At 33.1% G+C, this 26,014-nt stretch overlaps 1 protein-coding gene and 1 long non-coding RNA gene across 2 annotated transcripts in view; both read right to left on the bottom strand.

Moving 5' to 3' along the window:
* Window positions 1–25,723, bottom strand: part of LOC127726951 (uncharacterized) — a 38,225-nt gene extending 12,502 nt beyond the window's left edge. Inside the window, exons 1-3 of the mRNA XM_052234326.1 lie at window positions 25,590–25,723; window positions 12,820–12,961; window positions 3,751–3,906 (exon numbers count right to left, since the gene is read on the bottom strand). Of these exons, the coding sequence (XP_052090286.1) occupies window positions 3,751–3,906; window positions 12,820–12,900 (237 nt within the window). The 5' untranslated portion in view covers window positions 12,901–12,961; window positions 25,590–25,723. The remainder of the gene's footprint in view (window positions 1–3,750; window positions 3,907–12,819; window positions 12,962–25,589) is intronic.
* LOC127726957 (uncharacterized) lies at window positions 7,214–8,542 on the bottom strand. Its single transcript, XR_007993731.1, has 2 exons — window positions 8,089–8,542; window positions 7,214–7,941 (listed from the first exon to the last, which is right to left on the bottom strand). It is a non-coding gene; the product is annotated as an uncharacterized LOC127726957 (long non-coding RNA).
* Window positions 25,724–26,014: the final 291 nt, after the last annotated feature.

Here is a 26,014-nt window from a genome sequence, read left to right as displayed (position 1 = left end):
TGAACGTTAAGGGCAATTACTCCCAACTCAAACCCAGCTTTCCCTTTGTGATATGGAACCTTGCAGTACAATTTCATAAAGATCCACACAAGTTATTGTCTTGAAACTAGAAAAATGCTTGTTTTTTTGCCCGTTTATGGCCCCTAATTACTAAAATTTTGAGGGAATTACCCCCAAACTCAATTCCAGCCTTACTTTTGAGGTATGGTACCCTGCAGTACAATTTCAGAGAGATCCATACACTTGAACACAAGTTATTGTCTGCAAACTAGAAAAATGCTTATTTTTGGCCCCTTATACCTAAACTTTTTGGGCAATTACCCCCAAACTCAATTCCAGCTTTCCCTTTGTGATATGGAACCTTGTAGTACAATTTCATAAAGATCCATACATTTACACACAAGTTATTGTCATGAAACTAGAAAAATGCTTGTTTTTTGCCCCTTTTTGGCCCCCAATTCCTAAAATTTGGAGGCAATTACCCCCAAAATCAATCCCAGCATTCCCTTTGTGATATGGAACCTTGTGATACAATGTCAGAGAGATCCATACACTTACACACAAGTTATTGTCATGAAACTAGAAAAATGCTTGTTTTTTGCCCCTTTTTGGCCCCTAATTCCTAAAAATTGGAGGCAATTACCCCCAAAATCAATCCCAGCATTCCCTTTGTGATATGGAACCTTATGGTACAATGTCAGAGAGATCCATACACTTACACACAAGTTATGTCTGGAAGTTACAAAAATGCTTATTTTTGGCCCCTAATTCCTTAACTGTTGGTACCATAACCCCCAAAATCAATTCCCACCTTCCTTTTGTGGTATTGAACCTTATGGTAAAATTTCATTGAGATCCATTCACTTTAACTAAAGTTAGAGTGCTAAAACTAATGTGTCTTCGGACGACGACAACGATGCCAACGTCATACCAAATATACGACCACAAAAATTTGTTTGCGGTCATATAAAAATAGAGATGAATTTTTCAGATAGAGCTCAGACAGAGTGAACCTGATACAATAACAAGTTCTATATTACTATATTGTTATGTTAACAGGCTGTTAAGGTCAAGAAACAGTAAATAGGCTATATCGCAGATTTTGCTAAAATTTGGCATACAACCTTGGCTCGTTGAACTACAAATGAAAATCGAAAAAAACAATGCATTTATCTCTTTAAATATCTGAAATAATGCAGATTGATTTCTTTCAATATGGGTGAATATTTGTATAGATAGCACATAAAATCGGAGAAAAATTTTCTAAAATTTGGCTTAAAAACATCATATCTCTAGTTTTTACTCCATAGATTTTTCTTAAAAAACTATATGTTGTTGACACATAAATTTCTGTTTTAATGATATAAAATAATTATATGGTCACCGACTTCGTTTTTTGTCTAATAATCAATTTGTTACCTTGTTGGTAGTGAAAAACGTCAAAAATCAACGTTTTACGGCCTGCAACGTGATGACGTTACGATTATTTCGACATTTTGTGGGATTTTTTCACTAAGAACACAACTGTGAATGATGTATACCGTAAAAACGAAGTCGGTGACCCTATCTTTATTTTGCATCATTAAAACGGAAATTTGTGTATCAACAACATATAGTTTTTTAAGAAAAATCTATGGAGTAGAAATTAGAGATTTGATGATTTTAAGACAAATTTTAGAAGGTTTTTTGCCGATTTTATGTGCTTTCTATACAAATGTTCACCCATTTTGAAAGAATTCAATCAGTAATATTTCGAATGATAAATGAGATAAATGCATTATTTTTTCGATTTTCAGTTGTAGTTCATCAAGCCAAAGTTGTATGTAAAATTTTACTGAAATCTGTGACAGCTCATTTACTGTAACTTGACCTTAATGTCTGTGAGTCAGTGTATGACCTTATGTTCAGTTAGTTAGGACATCCTCGGCATCTGGCCCAAACTCAAAAATGATGCGGCGATCGATAAAAATCATATACTGACATGCACAAAAATTGGTACATTTGTATGGTACTGGTAAAGTTCTCTTTTGAATCAATGGTTTAACATATTTGTATCTTAATTTTTATATATTTAATTTTGGACAACTTTTTCGTTCAATAAAATTGAATTTGTATGTTTGCCCCTTCAATTTCTATAAAGAACCACTTCCAAGAAATAGAGAGAAGAGAGACTTCTGATTGGTCCGATAAAAATACTGCGCTCTTTGATTGGTCGATATTTAAAAACTCTTAATTTAGATTAGGGAAAATACGCGAAATGCCGAATTTGCACCAGATGTATAAAGGTTGAAAAAACGGCATCAACAACTGTTAAATTGATGATTTGTGTTTTTATAGAAATAAACTTCCGATCTAGAAATACTATAACTGGAGCAATTTAGTTTGAATGTAAGGATATCTTTATTTTTTACTTGTCACCTCGGACAAGTCCACTACGAAAATCAGTAGTCCGAACATTGTTTTTAGTTGCCCAGGGCAATCCGACAGCCGTTAATACCAGTCCCTTTTCAGACATTGTATATATGAGATCACAATAGTATGTTGACAGTGTATGAGATCTGAATAATATTCTGACAGGGTAGGATGTCTAAATCATATACAGACATGAAATCTGTATGTTGACAGTGTATGAGATGTGAATAATGAGCTGAAAGTGTATGAGATTTAAATAACATGTTGACAGTGTATTTGATCTGAATAATAAGTTGACAGTGCATAAGATCTAAATAGAATGTCAAAACGGTATGAGATCTGAATAAAATGCAAACAGTGTTCGAGATCTAAAAAGGCTGACAGTGTATGAGATCTGAATAACATGTCAACAGTGTATAAGATCTGAATTAAATACTGACATGAAATATGTATTTGGACAGTTTTTGAGATCTGTATGTCAACAGAGAATCACTGAATGAGATCTGAATAATATGCTGACATTGTATGAGATCTGTATGTTGACAGTGTACAAATCTGAATAATATGTCAACAGTGTATGAGATCTCAATAGTATGTCAACAATGTATGAGATCTGAATTATATACTGACATGAGATTTGTATGTTAAAATTGTATAAGATCTGTATGTCAACAGTGTATGAGATCTGAATAGCATGCTGAGAGTGTATTAGATCTGTATGTCAACAGTGTATGAGATCTGAATAGCATGCTGACAGTGTATTAGATCTGTATGTCAACAGTGTATGAGATCTGAATAGCATGCTGACAGTGTATTAGATCTGTATGTAAACAGAGTACGAGAATTATGTGTTGACAGTGTATGAGATCTCAATAATATGCTGACATTGTATGAGATCTGTATGTTCACAGTGTATCAGATCTGTATGTTGATAGTGTATTAGATCTGTATGCCAACAATGTATTAGATCTGTATGTTGACAGTGTATTATATCTGTATGTTGACAGTGTATTAGATCTGTATGTCAACAGAGTACAATATCTGAATAATATGTTGACAGTGTATGAGATCTCAATAATATGCTGACAGTGTATGAGATCTCAATAATATGCTGACAGTGTATGAGATCTGTATGTTGACAATAGTGTATGAGATCTGTATGTTGACAGTGTATGAGATAAAGGTCTTTGCAAGGAGTCAATTACATAGTGCAGATAATTCATGATTTTCATCTTATGCTTTCATAAATTGTGCCAAGTATAATAGATAAAATGTATTTTTAAGCAAAACACTTGACACAGTAAAGCATGTTGACATGTATAGTGCTATTTTTAATACCCGTAATGCTAAAGTATTATCTGATTCTTCATCTGGAGTTGTCCATGCCACACCATCAGGCCACCATACCGGTTTGTACTGATTTTTACCAAAGTATGGTTGTTCCCTTCCTGTGACTAGACATACTAAATGTGGAATAAATTCTGTCAACTGGACCTGTAAAATAACAACTCATCCAAATAAAACATATCAGTTATTACTACAATTCTACCTCCATATACCTCCTTCATATAATCAACCATACTTTCACTGTATCAAATATTTCTTTTTTAAAAGATTTAATCAGGGTTTGGTGGTTATCAAGAGCAATTACAATGTAATATTTCATAAGGGTCAATATAACTAATGTGCCGCTTAAAAAAACCTCTGTGCAATATTGGACATACTGCTCTTTTGAAAAATTGACTGCAACCATTTGTGCTTTTTTGGAGAGCAGAAGCCATAAAATAAAGATGTAAAAACTTCAAGAGTAATAAATATTTGTAAAGAACCGAATTTCCAGACAATTTAACTGCGTAATAATAGGAACTTTTACTTGCTCAAGCCACATCACATAGGGCATTTCAAAGTTTCCAAATCTGTGAAAAATTTAATCACACTTTGTAACCCGAAAATTATACATCTGAGAAGATGTCATCCATATCAAAGTTTACTGTATGGACAGATCTAGAGGAATGGGAAGTAAACAGCTGCGCTATGAGCGCATGATATGCCCATCGCTTTTTCAAAGAATAAAGTTCAATAACTTCTCAATGTAATATCATAAATTTATGAAAAACTAAAGGGAGGTAATTATCTTAATAGATATAAACCAGTCACCAAAGCACTTTGAAGATATTGTCTGAAAACTGGAAAATCACCCATTTTTTATGAATAATATCCAATAACTCGGAAATGTAAAATCTAAAATTTATAAAAATTGAAAGAGAGCTTGCGTCAATAGATATAAACAATTAACCGAAGTTTAATGAAAACTGCTGAAAGCATTTTTGAGTTATTGTACGAAAACTGGAAAATCCCCCTTTTTTTAATGAATAAAACCCCATATATCTCGGAACTGTTAAATCTAAAATTTCTAAAATCGAAAGGGAGCTCACGTCAAAAGATAAAAACAATTCACCAAAGTTTCTTGCAAATTGGTTAAAGTGTTTTTGAGTTATTGTGCAAAAACTGGAAAATCCCCCTTTTTTAATGAATAAAACCCCATAAATCAGAAACGTAAAATCTAAAATTTATAAAAAACGAAAGGGAGTTCACGTCAATAGATATAAACACTTCACCAAAGTTTCGTGCAAATTGGTTAAAGCGTTTTTGAGTTATTGTCCGACATGTTGACAACGGACGGACGGACAGAGGTATACCATAATACGTCCCGTAAACGGGCGTATAAAGGCTACCATTATTGCCTACCTGTAATGAATGGTGGATATATTGCCCAAATTAATTAACTTTCAAAGGGCAAAACTCCAGTAAAAATAGTTGATCAGCACTGATTTTCAACTGAACAGACATTGCTGATATAAACCCTTGATATAATTTTCATAACTATGAAAACAGAAATGAAGGCGTGAGATCGCTTACAATTGCAAATTTCCATATAATTTACATTTCTTAAGGGCATAACTCCTATAAAATTTCCCGTTGATCTTCTGCCATGTTTAAAACTTTAGATTTTGTGGAATCAAAGGAGAAGTTAATGACAGAAAACAAGGGAGGATGGCACTGACTGACTCACATGGCCATTAGGGTAGGACCAGGTGAGCTAAAATAGGTAGAAATTTTCAGTGACAATACGGATACAAATAATTTCATTGACCAATCAAGGCGCCTGCCCTTTGAAGGGCAGATCAATTTCAATGTTATTATTCATAACATAATAAACACCCTAATTAAAAAACTAATAAGGCAATAATGCTTCATTAGAAAAATAATTGTATTGATTATATAAAATTTTTTAACTTCATCTTAAAATTAGATATAATTATGTCAAAATATACTCCTATAAACCAACCATTTCTGTCTTGTTGACTTATTTGTAGGTTTTGTCTAGGGGATATATTTCTTACGTATAAAACTTCTCTGTATCTGTTATAGTTTTCAAGATAATAGCCAAAAACATAGTAAGGGGAACAAATCCATTAAATTTAAGGGCAATAACTCTTTTTATGTGCTTTTATATTTCAATCATTTTAAATACTACATACCGGGGTAAATGAATTGTTCTCTCAAGCTAAATTACTATAAATAATAAAGAGCTGGGCCATGAGCGCATGATACGCCCGTCACTTTTTCAAAGAATAAAGTTTCATAACTCCTAAATGTCATATCAGAAATTTATAAAATTAAAGAACCTTAGTGAGCGCGCTCACATACCCCACGTCCCCACATTGTCATTGGAGAAATAAAATAAGTGTAAGAAAAAAAAATTGTATCAGAAAAAATAAAATGCTCCGCTGGGCGCAGCTTGATACGACCCCAGAGGGTGAACCCTGAACAGTTGGGGCAAGTATGGACACAACATTCAAGTTTGATACAGCTCTGAATTTGGATTGTGATAAAATATTTGACACAGCATAGGTTTCTGACACAGAATGAATGTGGTCTAAGAACTTAAAATTTTTTAATTTACCTATTCAATATCCAAAATCTAAATACATGGTTAGATTCAGCATATCAAAGAATCCAAAGAATTCAATTTTTGATGAAATCAAACAAAGTTTAATTTTAGACCCTTTTGACCTCAATGTGGACCAATTTGATAACGGGGCCCAAAAATCAAAATACATGGTTAGATTCAGCATATCAAAGAACCCCATATATTCAATTTTTGTTGAAATCAAACAAAGTTTAATTTTGGACCCCAACTTGGACCAACTTGAAAACTGGGCCCATAATCAAAAATCTAAACACCTGATTAGATTCAGCATATCAAGGAACCCCAAGAATTCAATTTTGTTAAAATCAAACTCAGTTTGATTTTGGACCCTTTGGATCTTAATGTAGACCAATTTAAATAAAATGCTTCGCTGGGCGCAGCTTGATACGACCGCAGAGGTCGAACCCTGAACAGTTGGGCAAAGAAGGAAACAACATTCAAGCTTGATACAGCTCTGAATTTGGATTGTGATTAAATATTTGACACAGCATAGGTTTCTGACACAGAAAGAATGTGGTCTAAGAACTTGAATTTTTTTTAATTTACCTATTATGGTCCAATGTCCAAAATCAAAATACATGGTTAGATTCAGCATATCAAAGAACCCCATATATTCAATTTTTGTTGAAATCAAACAAAGTTTAATTTTGGACCCCAACTTGGACAAACTTGAAAACTGGGCCCATAATCAAAAATCTAAATACATGTTTAGATTCAGCATATCAAAGAACCCCATATATTCAATTTTTGTTAAAATCAAACTAAGTTTAATTTTGGACCCTTTGGACCTTAATGTAGACCAATTTAAACAAGAGTGCACACGCTGAAATGTCTCGCCTTCTTTACTAACCATTGATATTATGCTGATAGTCCTAAATGAAAGCTTTACTACAACTATTACATAAACTTAACATAATCCAAGAAAATGAAGTCAAGGTCATATTAACCAAAAGAGAAATACATGTACACCTTACAATCATTCAATACACTAAATATAGTTGACATATTGCTTATAGTTTCTAAGAAACAGACTTAACCAAGAAAACTAAACATTGACCAATGAATCGTGAAAATGAGGTCAAGGTCAGATGAACCATGCCAGGCAGACATGAACAGCTTACAATCCTTCCATACAACAAATATAGCTGACCTATTGCTTATAGTTTAAGAAAAACAGACTGAAACACATAAACTTAACACTGAGCAATGAACCGTGAAAATGAGGTCAAGGTCAAATAAAACCTGTGAGACTGACATATACATCATAGAATATTTCCATACACCAAATATAGTTGACTTATTGCATATAGTATAAGAAAAAAGACCAAAACTCAAAAACTTAACTTTGACTACTGAACCATGAAAATGAGGTCAAAGTCAGATGACACCTGCCAGTTGGACATGTACACCTTACAATCATTCCATACACCAAATATAGTAGACCTATTGCATAAAGTATAAGAAAAACGGACCAAAACACAAAAACTTAACTATAACCACTGAACCATGAAAATGAGGTCAAGGTCAGATGACACCTGCCAGCTAGACATGTACACCTTACAATCATTCCATACACCAAATATAGTAGACCTATTGCATAAAGTATAAGAAAAACAGACCAAAACACAAAAACCTAACTATAACCACTGAACCATGAAAATGAGGTCAAGGTCAGATGACACCTGCCAGTTGGACATGTACACCTTACAGTCCTTCCATACACCGAATATACTAGACCTATTGCTTATAGTATCTGAGATATGGACTTGACCACCAAAACTTAACCTTGTTCACTGATCCATGAAATGAGGTCGATGTCAAGTGAAAACTGTCTGACAGGCATGAGGACCTTGCAAGGTAGGCACATACCAAATATTGTTATCATATTACTTATAATAAGAGAGAATTTAACATTACAAAAAATCTTAACTTTTTTTTCAAGTAGTCACTGAACCATGAAAATGAGGTCAAGGACATTGGACATGTGACTGACGGAAACTTCGTTACATGAGGCATCCATATACAAAGTATGAAGCATCCAGGTCTTCCACCTTCTAAAATATAAAGCTTTTAATAAGTTAGCTAACGCCGCCGCCGGATCACTATCCCTATGTCGAGCTTTCTGCGACAAAAGTCGCAGGTTGACAAAAACGGGACCCAAAATTAAAAATCTAAAAACACGGTTAGATTTGGTATATCAAAGAACCCCAATAATTCAATTTTTGATGAAATCAAACGAAGTTTAATTTTGGACCCTTTTGACCTCAATATGAACCAATTTGATAGCGGGGTCCACAAATAAAAAATCTAAATACATGGTTAGATTCAGCATATCAAAGAACCCCATATATTCAATTTTTGTTGAAATCAAACAAAGTTTAATTTTGGACCCCAATTGTGACCAACTTGAAAACTGGGCCAAAAATCAAAAATCTAAATACATGTTTAGATTCAGCATATCAAAGAACCCATATATTCAATTTTTGTTAAAATCAAACATAGTTTAATTTGGACCCTTTGGACCTTAATGTAGAACAATTTGAAAACTGGACCCAAAATTAAAAATCTAAATACATGGTTAGATTCGGCATAACAAATAAATAAATTTGGTCAAAGATTTTACAAATCTAATGCGCCATACTGTGCAATTAAAGATTACTTCTTGAAATTTTTCAATATTTGAAATTTGAAAAAAAATAATATTTGAAGAATAATTCTTTTTAATTTCTGAAATCTGAAATGAGAAAAAATTGACCCCCCACAATTTCTTTTTACCCCCACCCCACCCCCCTTTTTTCCCCCAAAAAATTCTTTCCCTCAAGATATGGTCATAATCTCAATTCAAATTTCCAATGGAGTTTGCAACCATAATTACCCATTTAAATTTAGCATAGTGCTAACTTAATCTATTTTATAATAGAATTTAAAATATAGTGTCAAATCTTTCATATGGATTTTTTTGTAAAAAAAAAAGATGCAACATTTGCAGATATTTTTACTGGTCTTCCTTTATAAATATGCATTTCTTTAAACATAATTTAAAAGCAGTGTAAGGGAAGTAACCAAAATGTTGTATTTGGATTACCTCCCTTACACTGTTTTAAATTATCTTAATTGTTCATTAACCATTACTTTATACATAATTTAAAAGCAGTGTAAGGGAGATAATTTCAATGATGTATTTGATTTATCTCCCTTACACTGCTTTAAATTATGTTTTGTACTAAAGTATTTGTCCATTAACCAGGACAACCTTGTTTTTCCCCCTTTTTTGCCCCTAATTCCTAAACGGTTTGAGCCATAACCCCCCAAAGCAAATCCTAACCATCCCTTTGTGGTATGGAAACTTGTAGTATAATTTCAGAGAGATCCATACACCGTTCCACAGTTATTGTCTGGAAACTAGAAAATGCTTATTTTTGGCCTCTTATTCCTTAACTGTTGGTACCATAACCCCCAAAATCAATCCCCACCTTCCTTTTGTGGTATTGAACCATATGGTAAAATTTCAAAGAGATCCATTCACTTAAACTAAAGTTAGAGTGCGAAAACCAATGTGTCTTCGGACGATGACAACGACGCCAACGTCATACCAATATACGATCGCAAAATTTTTTTGCGGTCGTATAAAAACGGGACCCAAAATTAAAAATCTAAATACACAGTTAGATTTGGCATATCAAAGAACCCCAATAATTCAATTTTTGATGAAATAAAACAAAGTTTAATTTTGGACCCTTCTGAGCTCAATATGAACCAATTTGATAGCGAGGCCCACAAATAAAAAATCTAAATACATGGTTAGATTCAGCATATCAAAGAACCCCATATATTCAATTTTTGTTGAAATCAAACAAAGTTTAATTTTGGACCCCAATTTGGACCAACTTGAAAACTGGGCCCGAAATCAAAAATCTAAATACATGTTTATATTCAGCATATCAAAGAACTCTATATATTCAATTTTTGTTAAAATCAAACTAAGTTTAATTTTGGACCCTTTGGACCTTAATGTAGACCAATTTGAAAACTGGACCCAAAATTAAAAATCTAAATACATGGTCAGAGATTTTACAAATCATACTGTGCAATTAAAGATTACTTCTTGAAATTTTTCAATATTTGAAATTTGAAAAAAAAAAAAATATTTGAAGAATAATTCTTTTTAATTTCTGAAATCTGAAATGAGAAAAAATTGACCCACATAATTTAAAATCAGTGTAAGGGAGGTAATTCAAATGATGTATTTGATTTATCTCCCTTACACTGCTTTAAATTATGTTTTGTACTAAAGTATTTGTCCATATAAAAATGCTTGTTTTTTGCCCCTTTTTTGGCCCCTAATTTCTAAAATTTTGAGGCAATTACCCCCAAAATCAATCCAAGCATTCCCTTTGTGATATGGAACCTTGTGGTACAATGTCAGAGAGATCCATACACTAACACACAAGTTATGTCTGGAAGTTACAAAAATGCTAATTTTGGCCCCTCATTCCTTCACTGTTGGTACCATAACCCCCAAAATCAATCCCCACCTTCCTTTTGTGGTATTAAACCTTATGGTAAAATTTCATAGAGATCCATTCACTTAAACTAAAGTTAGAGTAGGAAAACCAATGTGTCGACGACGATGACGACGACGCCAACGTCATACCAATATACGGTCGTATAAAAATTGAATCATAATTTCCTGTCAATATGCACATCTACATAGTATGTCCTTATTATCTACACAGTTTAATGAAATTCTGTTGTGTGGTTTGAGAGGAGTTGCAATGACAAAAGGTTGCAGTAGTATATTGGGCAAATAAGTTCAAAGGGGCGTAACTCCTGGAAAAAAAATTGAATCGTAATTTCCTGTCGATATGCACATCTACAGAGTATGTCCTTATTATCTGAAAAGGTATCATGAAATTCTGTTGTGTGGTTTGAGAGGAGTTGCGATGACAAAAGGTTGCAGTAGTATATTGGGCAAATAAGTTCAAAGGGGCGTAACTCCTGGAAAAAAAATTGAATCTTAATTTCCTGTCGATATGCACATCTACGTTGTATGTCCTTATTATCTGAAAAGGTTTCATGAAATTCTGTTGTGTGGTTTGAGAGGAGTTGCGATGACAAAAGGTTGCAGTAGTACATTAAAGTAAATAAGTTCAAAGGGGCCGAACTCCTAGAAAAAAAATTGAATCATAATTTCCTGTCGATATGCACAACTACATAGTATGTCCTTATTATCTAAAAAGGTTTCGTGAAATTCTGTTGTGTGGTTTGAGAGGAGTTGCGATGACAAGAAATAGGACTGACGGACGGACAGACGGAAGGACAGACAGAAGGACGGATAGACAGGTCAAAAACATTATACCCTCCGCAACTCTTTGCGTTGGGTATAAAAAAATAAAAGAAGGTTATGTCAATAGATATAAACAATTCATTAAAGTTTCATGAAAACTGCTCATAGCATTTTTGAGTTATTATCTGAAAACTGGAAAATCACCCTTTTTTAATGAATAAAACTCCACAACTCGAAAACTTAAAATCTAATATCCATAAAAATCGAAAGGGAGCTCAAATCAATAGATATAAACAATTTACCAAAGTTTCTTGCAAATTGGTGAAAGTGTTTTTCAGTTATTGTCCGAAAACAGGAAAATCACCCTTTTTTAATAAATAAAACCCCATAACTCGGAAACGTATAATCTAAAATCTATAAAAATCAAAAGACAGCTCACATCAATAGATATAAACAATTCACCAAAGTTTCATGCAAATTGGTTAAAGCGTTTTTGAGTTATTGTTCGACATGTTGACGATGGACGGACAGACGGACAGACAAAGGTATACCATAATATGTCCTGTAAACGGGCGTATAAAAACAAAGATTTATTTGAGACTATCTTGAAACAACTTAAGAGTTTAATAGTACATTGTGTAGAACTTGTTTATTGGATTTTCTGATCATCAGGTAATGATCTCTGATGAAGGATGTACAAAAATGCATGAGAAACCAACATTTTATACAGTTTTTCCCCTCTAAATTCATGTAACTACAAAACATAGGATATCTAACACAGCTGAAAAAAGGTTCAGTTTTATGAGATTGGTATGATGTCCTGTAGACCTTGATGAGGGACCAGTGAAGACTCTAAGCAACGGCATAAAGGCAGAAACTTCCTTAAAAATATTGGATTTTGCTGAACTAGTATACATTATTGTTTAGGGGACAGCTGAAGCCACCTCCGGGTGCTGGATTTTCTCACTGTGGCCTTGGTTTGGTTTCTGCTCTTTGGTCAGGATTGTTCTCTTTGACCCATTCCCTGTATCTATTCTCTATTCTATCAAAATTCTAAGTACTACATGGAAACACAAAATTTCTTTCAACTGCTTAACAAATGGTACACTTGACCTATGACACTAACCTGTGACATGGTATCTACTGACAGGGGAGGTAACTCTGATGCCATGTCTATATCAGGAGGAGGACCTGATTCCACAATCATCTTTATGTTAATGCTGAACGAATCTCCATTTCTGTTGCTAGGTTTCTTCAATTAATCTGATCTGAAAATAAACAATGTACATTATATACATGATGGTAGTTCATATCTACACAATATATAAGTTTTAAACCCCAGCAGAACAATTTATGAGTTTTTAACCCCTGCAGAACAAAAATTAAAATATTTTATCCCCTGATGGTCTCAAAAGCCATTGCCCATATAGATGTAGGACTTCTAATTTCAAATAGAAATGTTTACATTGAAAAATATGAAAAACATTATGAAAGCCTGAGATGTGTTGTTGGGTTACTGTCTCCTTGACATTATCGGGATATGTAATCCCTACATCTGCTTTTATTTTGTAATCACACATACATGACATATAACAGTACATTTGTACTTTGAAAAGGACAATAATTTAACCTTTAATTCTTGTACTTTTATTTACTATTAAAGACCAAAATGTATCTGAATAGAAAAAATAAATGTAAAATTGAAATGTGAATTGATAAAAACTCTAAAAATGATCAACTGATTATTCTATCAACAGTTCAGCAATAGTCATGGTAAAAATTTACCAAAAGACCATAAAAAGATATAACCATCTAGAAGTAAATGTTATTACTTGTGCATAAACAATAAAAATAAAATGCTCCGCTGGGGCGCAGCTTGATACGACCGCAGAGGTCGAACCCTGAACAGTTGGGGCAAGTATGGACACAACATTCAAGCTTGATACAGCACTGAATTTGGATTGTAATTAAATATTTGACACAGCATAGGTTTCTGACACAGAATGAATGTGGTCTAAGAACTTTTTTAAATTTTTGAATTTACCTTAGTCTTAATTCAAACCATATCATTATTATTTGCTTTTATAATATATATAAACCAGAAATAACCAATTTAAAATGGAAAAAAAAATCCCCCCTCCAAATTTTTTGAACCCCTTATGATTCATCACCCCCAAACTCAATCCCAGCCTTCCCTTTGTGGTATGGTACCTTGCAGTACAATTTCAGAGAGATCCATACACTTGAACACAAGTTATTGTCTGGAAACTAGAAAAATGCTGGTTTTTTGGCCCCTTTTTGGCCCCAAATTCCTAAACGTTTAGGGCAATTACCCCCAAACTCAAACCCAGCTTTCCCTTTGTGATATGGAACCTTGTAGTACAATTTCATAAAGATCCATACACTTACACACAAGTTATTGTCCTGAAACTAGAAAAATGCTTGTTTTTTGCCCCTTTATGGCCCCTAATTCCTAAAATTTGAGGCAATTACCCCCAAAATCAATCCCAGCCTTCCCTTTGTGATATGGAACCTTGCAGTACAATTTCAGAGAGATCCATACACTTGAACACAAGTTATTGTCTGGAAACTAGAAAATGCTTATTTTTGGCCCCTTATTCCTAAACGTTTTGGGCAATTACCCCCAAACTCAATTCCAGCTTTCCCTTCGTGATATGGAACCTTGTAGTACAATTTCATAAAGATCAATACACTTACACACAAGTTATTGTCATGAGTTTTTTGCCCCTTTTTGGCCCCTAATTCCTAAAATTTGGAGGCAATTACCCCCAAAATCAATCCCAGCATTCCCTTTGTGATATGGAACCTTGTGGTACTATGTCAGAGAGATCTATACACTTACACACAAGTTATTATCATGAAACTAGAAAAATGCTTGTTTTTTGCCCTTTTTTGGCCCCTAATTCCTAAAATTTGGAGGCAATTACCCCCAATATCAATCCCAGCATTCCCTTTGTGATATGGAACCTTGTGGTACAATGTCAGAGAGATCCATACACTTACACACAAGTTATTGTCATGAAACTAGAAAAATGCTTGTTTTTTGCCCCTTTTTGGCCCTTAATTCCTAAAATTTGGAGGCAATTACCCCCAAAATCAATCCCAGCGTTCCCTTTGTGATATGGAACCTTGTGGTACAATGTCAGAGAGATCCATACACTAACACACAAGATATGTCTGGAAGTTACAATAAACAGCTGCGCCATGAGCGCATGATACGCCCGTCGTCTTGTGTGTGAATTTTTATGCAATAAGCATAAATAGTTTCTGACATACGGGGTGACATGCGAAAACCCCCTTTTTTTTTTACAAAATACTAAATATCTCCAAAATAAAATTTTGAATCAAAACCAAAAAGTATACAGATCTTTAGATTAATATAACTAAGAAGTGTGTAAAATTTTAAGCAATAATCATAAATCGATTTTTGAGATACGGCGCGACATTTGAAAACCCCCCTTTTAAAAAAAAAAAATCAATATCTCAAAAATAAAATTTTGAATCAAAACCAAAAAGTATACAGATCTTTAGATTAATATAACTAAGAAGTGTGTAAAATTTTAAGCAATAATCATAAATCGTTTTTGAGATACGGCGCGACACGTGAAAAACCCCTCCCCCTTTTTTACAAAATACTCAATAACTCAAAAATAAAATTTTTAATCATCACCAAAAAGTATACAGATCTTAAGGTTAATATAACGAAAAAGTGTGTAAAGTTTTAAGCAATAATCATAAACTGTTTTTGAGATACGACGCGACATGTGAAAAACCCCTCCCCCTTTTTTAACAAAATACTCAATATCTCTAAAATAAAATTTTGAATCATCACCAAAAAGTATACAGATCTTAAGATTAATATAACTAAGAAGTGTGTAAAGTTTTCAGCAATAATCATAAATTGTTTTTGAGATACGGCGCGACATGTGAAAAAAACACACACCTGTTTTAGTTACTAAGTCCCGTAACTCAAAAAGTTTTAATCTTATTTTCACCAAAAAGTATACAGATCGTTTGACCATCATAAGAAACAACTATGTTAAGTTTCATGAAATTTGGATAAGTCATTCTCAAGTTACGGTGCGACATGTTTACGCCGGACAGACAGACGGACAGACATTTGTATACCATAATACGTCCCGTCAAAAATTTGACGGGCGTATAAAAATGCTTATTGTTGGCCCCTTTTTGGCACCTAATTCCTTAACTGTTGGTACCATAACCTCCAAAATCAATCCCCACCTTACTTTTGTTGTATTGAACCTTATGGTAAAATTTCATAGAGATCCTTTCACTTAAACTAAAGTTAGAGTGCGAAAACCAATATGTCTTTGGACGACGACGATGCCAATGTCATACCAATATACGACCGAAAAAAATTTTTGCGGTCGTATAAAAAAACAATTCCCTATACACGTAAATGGAGATGTTACAAGTTTAAATTGAATTTTACAAACATTTGGCATAGGTCTGTTGTCAAATTCAAAGGACAGGTAAAGAATGGTTGTTGATTGAGATACCTGCCTCTATTTGGGAAAATTTCAGTTTATTTTTTGCTATACAGAATTCTAAATTTAGCCCCATAAGAACTTCATGTATATACCTCTCCTGATATCCAGGCCTAACAAAAAATTCTAATTGCCTAACTCTATCTGTAAGTAGTCATTATACACTAATGACCATTAGTCAGCATGGTCATAATTATAAATACATGTTAATCTTGTTACAAACGAAATGAAGACTTGCAATATTAGCAGTGATGGCTCCAAATTTTATATGATTCACGCATAGATTAGTCATAAACAATATTTATACTGTTAAAACATTTTCAGTTGTCCTTTGTTTTTGAACTTAAAGTGCTGTAATTGTCTAAAGTTATAAAAAATTAAGACAGTAACATCTTTTTTCACATGTCAAAAAAGGGCATACTCTAATTACTACTAGTAGTAATCACATACTCATGGATCATGTTGATTTGCTATATTGGTTTGTTGAAAAACTCATCATATAATATTTCAGGCCAAAATTAAAAACTTGTTTGTAACAACCAAGTCCAACAAATCCTATTAAAACCACTCAAATTCACAAGTTTTTATTGGACAATTTGAGTTTTTGACACCTCAACCACTTAATTTCCACCTTTGGCTACCACTTGATTTGAATAAAAATTAATTACAAGATCATCATAATTGTGTTGGATAAAACTGCCCCAAAACAAAATAATAAATGATGTAAATTGTTGTCCAGAAGATTTCTAAATGATAAATCCATTCCAACTTTGAATTTTATTACTTTACGAGATTACCAGAAACTTATAAATCCACTACATTTTTTAACATACAAAAATTGTGTATTATTAGCCTAAAGTCTGCTGTGTAAATATGGTAACTGCCTTCAGAAAATTAGACAACTAATTTAGAAATAAATGGAGAATGTGTCCATGGGACACAGATAATGCCCCTGCTCGCATACTTTATAAAGGGACAAAACTAGAGAACTATAAAAGTAATGCTACCCAAATTCGAACTTGATCTGTGTTTTATGGTAATAAGCATTGTGTATAAGTTTCATAACATTTGGTTGAGGCAAACTAAAGTTAGAGAACGGAAAGGAAAAATTCAGCAAATTTTCCATTTATAAAGGGCATAACTCAGGAACAGTTAAAGTGACGCCACCCAAATTTGAACTTGATCTGTGTTTTGTGGTAATAAGCTATGTGTATAAGTTTCAAAACATTTGGTCAAGGGAAACTTAAGATAGATAACAGAAACCAATTTCGGGACATACGGACGTACAGACAAGGATAAACCTTAATGCCCCCTCCGCTACGGCAGGGGCAAAAAAAAACACATGAGAGAATGAAAAAAGATAAATGGGAAATGTGTCCGTGGGACACAGATGATGCCCCCACTTACATGTACATATAACGTTATAAAGGGACATAACTCAAGAACGGTAAAAGTGATGCTAACCAAATTCGTACTTGATCTGAGTTTTGTGGTAATAAGCATTGTGCATAAGTTTCATAACATTTGGTTAAGGCAAACTTAAGTTAAAGAATGGAAACGAAAAATTCTGCAATTCTTCCATTTGTAAAGGGGCATAACTCTAGAAAGGTAAAAGTGATGCCCACCAAATTCAAACTTGATCTGTGTTTTTTGGTAATAAGCATTGTGTATAAGTTTCATAACATTTGGTTGAGGCAAACTAAAGTGAGAGAACAGAAACCAATTTCGGGATGTACGGACAAGGGTAAAACTTAATGCCCCTCCACAATGGCGGGGGCATAAAAACTTAACCAAAGATCTTACATATATTGGAGAACAGCAACCTTTTTCACAAAAGAAAATCCTACAATAATGTATGTCTTTTTGGAGGAATAACGGTTGGTGGTTGATCTGGTCTGTTGTACTGTCAGGTATTTTGGTTATTTGGTTAATTTGAGACTTTTTTTCCCCTTGAAGAATAATTAATATAAACAAGAATTCTGAGAGTATTGCATAGCAATACATAGTCCCCTACCGGTTAAAAATTCATTGTACTGGAACAAAATGCTAACTTGATCTATAACTTGTCATGGTGTAAACTATATATAACAAATATCAAGTCCATATCTTCAAGCATGAGAATAAAAAGTGTGGAAAACTGATTATTTAAGTAAATTTTTAAAGTCTTAGGACCATAACGCTGCATAAAATCATCAGCCTGGAACAAAATTCGAACTTGATCTGTAACTTGTCATGATTAAACTATATACAAATTATCAAATCAATATCTTCAAGAATGACCCAAAAAAATGCGGAAAAGTGATTATTTGAGTGAATTTTCTCAGTCCAAGGACCATAACTCGGCACAAAATCATCAGACCAGAACAAAATTCAAACTTGATCTGTAACTTGTCATGATAAACCTATATACCAATTATCAAATCAATTTCTTCAAGCATGACGAAAATAAGTGCGGAAAACTGAATATTTGAAAGAATTTACTAAGTCCAAGGACCATAACTCTGCACAAAATCGTCAGACCGGAACATAATTCGAACTTGATCTGTAACTTGTCATGATAAAACAATACACCATATATCAAATCAATTTCTTCAAGCATGAAGAAAAAAAGTGTGGAAAACTGATTTGCCAGAATGACTGATGGACAGACAGACAGACAAGACAGACAGACGGAAGGAGTGCAAACCTAAAGTCCCCTTCCACTTTGTCAGTAGGGGACTAATAAGCTCTGATGTGTAGAAGTTGAAGGTGCAAGAATTTAAAAGTAAAAGAAAACAATTACAGCCGATTGCATTGAGTGTGTAGGTAAAGGTAATATCTTTGGTTAGCTTGCTTTCTAGCTGAACCATGAAGTCATTATTAGGTAAGGTTTACTACCCTCCTTTCGAAGTAGCCTAGTCCTACAGACAGATAGATTGGTTATCTGTCGGACTAGTCTACTATTAAAGGAGGGTAGTTTACCTAACCTAATAATGACTTCACGGTTCAGCTAGCAAGCAAGCTAACCAAAGATATTACCTTTACCTACACACTCAATGCAATCGGCTGTGTAAAGTTCGAAATACTGAAATCATATGTTTTTATTGTGATTGAAAACGAGTTTCCTTAATTAATGCTCAAACTTTTAGTTTGAGGACACCTTGAAAGATTGACCACAAATGATTGACCATGCTGAAAATTCTGTTGGTAGAGCACTTTTACGTGCGATACATTGTAATAACAGAACCAATTGAAAGACCCAGGTTGAGAAAATCAATAAATGATATATTATAATCGTTTGAATTTTTATAAATCAAGCTGATAAAAGTTATGTAAAAAGACCAAGGCTCAACCTCATTAGGAAAGGAGAAAGTTGAAAACATTTATATGTAACAATTTGTTTTGTTCCACAACTTCTTCCGTATATATCATATATACTTACTTTTAGTAAACATCAGATGGTCATCAGATGTGAAAAATATGCACTCTAGGCATATAATTGCTTCTTATACTGTCTTTATCTGTGTTTATTTAATGCATAATATTTTTAATACTACATTTAATATTGATGAAGATGAATTAGAAATTTAAAAGACATCTTCCTCTTTCAAATACCAAGCTGACAATAAAAAAGTCTACTATAATTTGAATTAGACAAAATATTGTTATTACTACATGTAGCAACTTCTGATGACTCAATCTTTGAAAATAAGTAAAGTTGGGTCCTTTCGACTTCCACTTATAGAGGGGCAACTGTAGTTTAGATTGTGCAGGCTGTTTTTGTGTAGGCTTATCTACTTTTATAAGAAAAAACCTTTAATGCTCTTGTTTAACTAAAAATTCGTAAGGGTTCCGCGGAACCCAGTGTCTCGCCTACTTTTTCTGTTAATCGCAGGCTCAACAAAAATGAGGAAGTAAATCAATAAAAATATTCCTCTTGATAATATCTTTTGATTGTAAGAAGCTTCTGTCCAAGTTTGGTAAAAATCCAGGATAGTTTATGAATCTAATAAATGTTTAAAAACTTTAACTGCAGACTGAATGTAATGTTAACTGGAAGAAAATAAAATTTCCTTCTAGATACTAGCATTTGATCATAAACAAGCTTCTGTCCAAGTTTGGTACAAATCCAAAATATTATAAGAAAGTTATTAAAATTTTTAAAACTTTAACGACAGAGTGAATGTTTTGTTTCCTGGCAGAAAATCTAAGTCCATTTAAAAGTAAAATACGGAAAAAATGGATTTATTTTTTTACAAAATTTCCTTCTAGATACTAGCTTTTGTTCATAAACAAGCTTCTGTCCAAGTTTGGTACAAATCCAAAATAGTATAAGAAAGTTATTAAAATTTTAAAAACTTTAACCACAGAGTGAATGTGTTGTTTCCTGGCAGAAAATCTAAGTCCATTTAAAAGTAAAATACGGAAAAAATGGATTTTTTTTTTTACAAAATTTCCTTCTGGATACTATCTTATGATCATAAACAAGCTTCTGTCCAAGTTTGGTAGAAACCCAGGATAGTTTAAGAAAGTTATTAAAATTTTAAAAACTTTAACCACAGAGTGAATGTAATATTTCCCGGCAGAAAAACTAAGTCCATTTATAAGTAAAATACGGAAAAAATGGAATTTTATTTTTACAAAATTTACTTCTGGATACTATCTTATGATCATAAACAAGCTTCTGTCCAAGTTTGGTAGAAATCCAGGATAGTTTAAGAAAGTTATTAAAATTTCAAAAACTTTAACCACAGAGTGAATATTTGTGGACGCCGCCGACGACGACGACGACGCCGACGGAATGTAGGATCGCTATGTCTCCCTTTTTCAACTAAAGTCGAAGGCTCGACAAAAAGGAGACTGACAAATTTTCAGGGTTGAAATTTTCAAAAAGCAGGAGATTTGAATGTTTAAAACAAGAGGGACAGAAGAGGGCTTAAAAATGGGAGATTTGACTGACACCAGAAGAATCACTGGTATGGACGTTTCTGGCTGTATTAAGTCTGCACCAGAGCTCTATGTATTCTCTGTAAACAATAATTAATGACAATTAACAAATTCAGTTTTTTTCTGCTATAATTCTAATGTGATTAGTGTGATTAGTATCTACCAAGTTTTATAAATAGGAAAATTTCGTTTCAATGGTATAATCTATCAAATTGAATGGTCTTTGATCATGTTAATAAACACTAACAATGTTTGTTTGATTCATCATGGTATTTTGTAGTCATGTAAATTTATTTAAACTCAAATTAAGTAGAAAAGAACCACTCTGCTGTGTTCACAAACATCTATTTTAATAGACCACGTTCGAGTTCGTTGCATTTCCGTCAAATACTTAGGTTTTAGTGAACATCATTTCTGTGTTTAGGGGCATCGTCACTTCCTTCCCATGTTGAGCGAGCGGTTGAAAAAATATGATGCTAAATTGCACGAATTATTTGGCAAATTAAATTCTTATAATTGATAATCAGCACTACGATGACTACTGTCATTAGGGAATTGTGATTATGTACCTACAAAACAAACATAACTTCTAGTTTATCCTGCATAATGACAATCACAAAGACGCTTATGAACTTTAATAGTGCAGGGATACAGGCGATACCCTCTAATAAATGATGTCATAAAGGCATGCATAATTGACGAACTTTTCCGGTGAAGGACATAACTCGAAAGTGGTCAATTGTCTTTCATAGTCATAACCTCTCCTGTATAACTTAAATTTACACATTTTCATTGAAAGATTTTAGTGAATAATCTTGGAATTTGACAGTTCTAAATGCAGTTTTATTGGTGATGAGGAAACAACAGTTAAATGGATATTTGTGACCATCCTATCACTAACTGACAGAGGCAATTCTTCAAATAAAGTGCTGTTATTTCTAGTCTAATGCAATACTTTTAAAAGTTCAAAATATAACATTTGTGATATCTTGGAAACATCGACTGTGGTTGAACACCATTGCAAATGGCTTCAACTGTCAACCCTCAAAGGAGTATTTTCGGTACGGGCCCTATTCGGCCCTGAATATCAAGTCAATTGTTTCAAGATAATAAACTGCTGACACAGAGATTTGTCTTGCCTGTCAGCAGAAAATTCAGAAAAGACAATCTGATGGACTGCAACATTGCTAATTAATTCAAAGTTGACATGAACTACTGGGCAGGGCCTGGAAATGGTCAACAAACTGAGATGTACTGATAGTCATGCAACTTTATCCAAAATATCATTGTCTATCACAAGTAGTTCCTATCAAACTAACTGAAGTAGGAAACTCACTCACTGAGTCATAGTCAAATGTAACAGAAAAAATAGGGGGTCCATGTGCTCATTTTTAGCGGGAAATAAAAAACCTTTTATTCAAATGATGGAGATCCTACTTCACTTTTTTGGGGGTCTTAATTATGTCACAGTGTACAAAATGTATTCTTAATGCAACATTGTTGTGCAATTATTCTTGCCGTACATCAAAATGCTACAAGGTTTACTATCAAATACTAATTTATTGATGGTAAAAAAGGAAATTATCTTCTCCTCAGATTTTAAGACCCTGCTGTGTATTTCGCTTGCTAAATTATACAACACCTTCTTTTTCCTTTGCATATACTTTCAAAATTCATGTTACTGATTTGATGATGTTCTACTTTTTCTGTGAATTTTGATTGCTTACTATTAGCAACGTTGCCAAAACAATGTTTAAATCTGTGCTCATCATTATGTACGCCCTTAAAAATACATACATGTAACAGCCACATAAGATATAAATAGATGAATAGATTATAGTCATATCAAACGAGTTTCTTGTAATTAAATTGTTATTCAAATCCAAAATGGATCTTGACATTGATAAACAATCAACACGGAGCACATGAAAAATAAGTGAATTGATAGAGCCATGATATTTTTTTTTCATATTTTCCATGCGTTCCCATTTGTTAAGTTATTAAATGATAAGATGTATTTAATTTGCTCTTTAAGAATCAGTTATTACTATTTACCTTCTAGTGCATGTTTGTTTACAGTTTTCCCCTCACACTTGCGCTGTGCGGTTGTCGAAATTTTAACAAGAGGTCTCATAGTTAAGGAAACTATCGGTGAATTAGAGTATGGGAAGACAATAATTCTATAGCTGTTCATTTACATGATTTATGCAGATTTTGATAATATAAAGGATTTTCTTTTATAAGAAAGTTCCCATACACTTGTTTTATATAGTAAAACTTAGCCATTCAAGTATATCAAATGTATTTAACTTATTTTGTCTAATATGAAGTTTCATATTACTTGAAAGGTTTGTTCGAACATAATTTTACTATTCTTCAGTATGAATTCAAAATCAAATTTGTGGATCTATATATAGGGAAGCAAGTTAACTCGTACCATTGCAAACTCGTACCACGTCAACTCGTACCACTAAAAGCAGCCTTCACGATAAACTTTTGAGTCCACAAGCCTGAAGCTCAGTTTTTTGAAAATTTAAGTTGGATTCTGTTGGCTTGTAGAGAAAAATTTTACAAGCCTGAAAGCAATTTTACAAGCCAATGCTGTAGGACTTGTGGTTAAGCGTGAAGACTGTAAAAGTCAACTCGTATCAACGTAAACTCGTACCACTGCGAAGTCGTACCATTCAGAACTCGTACCACTGCAAACTCGTACCATTGAAAATATATTCAATACATTTCTTGAATTTTATACCAGATTTTAATGAAAACTTAGACAAAAATACGAAAGTAATTTCTTAATTACCATGTTAATTAATATATTAAATTCCTTTGATTGTGTGATTATTGGGTGATTATTAACCAATCAACTTGTTGAATCATATTATTAAATTTTGATTGTTGTTATAAAATTTAACAGCTTGGAATTAAATGTTTAATGTGTATTATTAAATGAAATTCCTGATTATCAAAACAAAAGCTGACATGAGTCGTCTCAAAGCCGAATTTCCACATAAAAAGGGGCATGTTTGTGATGTTCCTCATGACCACAATGGAAGACGACCATTGTATAAATATATTGTCTCATTAAATAAAATTCCTTTTAGAAACAATTTTGACTACCAAAATATATTCAATGTTACTAATTTGTAATGATTAAAAATTAAATCAAATAGCTGTCAGTAAAAGTTAAATAAAGGAACTGTTCAAGGGAGAAAACAAAGCCAATCTGCCACAGTTTTCTCTGTCCAATTAGCCAAGGAAAAATAAGCTACAAATTGGTCTGTGATTTCAAATTATATACTTTTTACAGACTTAAGAGGTATTGAGTGAAATTTAAATATTTATTCATCATTAAACACCATTTGAATGCATTTAAATAAATTGGTAAGAGTTTACAATGGTATGAATTTACTATGGTGCGAGTTATCAGTGGTACGAGTTTGCATTGGTACAAGTTTGTTTTTAGTGGTACAAGTTCACATCGGTACGAGTTTGCAATGGTACGAGATAACTATAATTCTATATATAGTAAATAAGGATACCTCTTCAAAATGAATCTTAATTACTTAAAGAAGGCAGAAAGACTCTAATAATAGGTGCAATTTGGGTACCCTCACGTAAAACAACAACTGCTTTTGAACAGGGGTGTCTCTTGTTCTCTAGCAATGTCCAAATTTTACAAGACAAGTAGCAATAAAGACAAATATCAAGTTCTTTTTTGTGAATGAACTATGCAGATAGACCCGAAGTCAATCAAGGTAAATAATGTTGTCTTATTGTGGCGTAATCACATTAACATTGCGATATCCAAAATCAATGAGAAAATGTACGAATGTGAAAGTTGTCTTTGGCGCAAGAATATAATTGAATTCATTTATAAGATATCTGGTAGATTTTTGAACCCTGCATTTATGATACAAAAATGTAAATACAACAATAATAATGTAAAATTAAATTGTTGATTGAATCATATGATTGAAAGATACATAGTATGGTTCCAAATTTGCCAGTATTTACTCCATGAAAATGACACAGATCTACGAGTTGGAACAAAGGAATTGGTATTTATCCACTTCTTAGAATTGACTCTGTTGCTGTCTCACATCTGTTAAAATCTATTTCAGTTTATAAAGTGACAAAAACGTCCAATTTTACGACACGTTAAAACTCACGTCAATCCCGGCGTTGACGTCGTTTCGGAAGATCGCAACCGGAAGTTACTGAAGTGTACCAAGTTTCACATTAAAATTATTGCAGATTTGTTAAAAATACAATAAAATTTTGAAAAAACATTTGACCTACATTTCTTTTACGTAAATCATGAAGTGTTTGTGAATCGGGACCAGAACAAAAGCAAGTGAATGGCCGCTAGGTCATGTCCGCTTCGCCCGCTTCGAACAAGATTTTGGCTTATTTTATACCATTAAGACAAAAAACTCACCTTTCGTATCACACTTCATATAATTATTCACATTTTATGCATATTTTGCACATAAAATTCATGCATGGATGTCAAAGTCTTCGGTCATAATGTCGTCCCATTGAAGCTTCATTTTAAAAAATGGCGGATATGGTTAATGGAGTCGGTGCTCGCTGTTGTCATAATTTGATGACGTCACAAATCTTATGTCGACAATCGAGTCGAGAAATACGACGCTTTATTTTTCGACAGTGTCGGCTAAAAAGATTCATTTTGAATATATCTGTATTTTTTATAAAAGATGTTTTGTTTCTTAAAGCTAGTTTGGTCTGAAAAGACCATGTTGCATGCATGGTGATATTTCGTTGCTCATAACAGTCGGACAACCGGAAGCCTCTGAGTAGGAATATCCTAATCATAAGTGTCTGTCAGACAAGTTGCAATGG

The sequence above is a fragment of the Mytilus californianus genome, unplaced genomic scaffold (assembly GCF_021869535.1).
Source record: "Mytilus californianus isolate M0D057914Y unplaced genomic scaffold, xbMytCali1.0.p SCAF_19, whole genome shotgun sequence".
Classification (NCBI taxonomy): Eukaryota; Metazoa; Mollusca; class Bivalvia; order Mytilida; family Mytilidae; genus Mytilus; species Mytilus californianus.
This window is presented reverse-complemented; position numbering and strand designations above follow the sequence as displayed.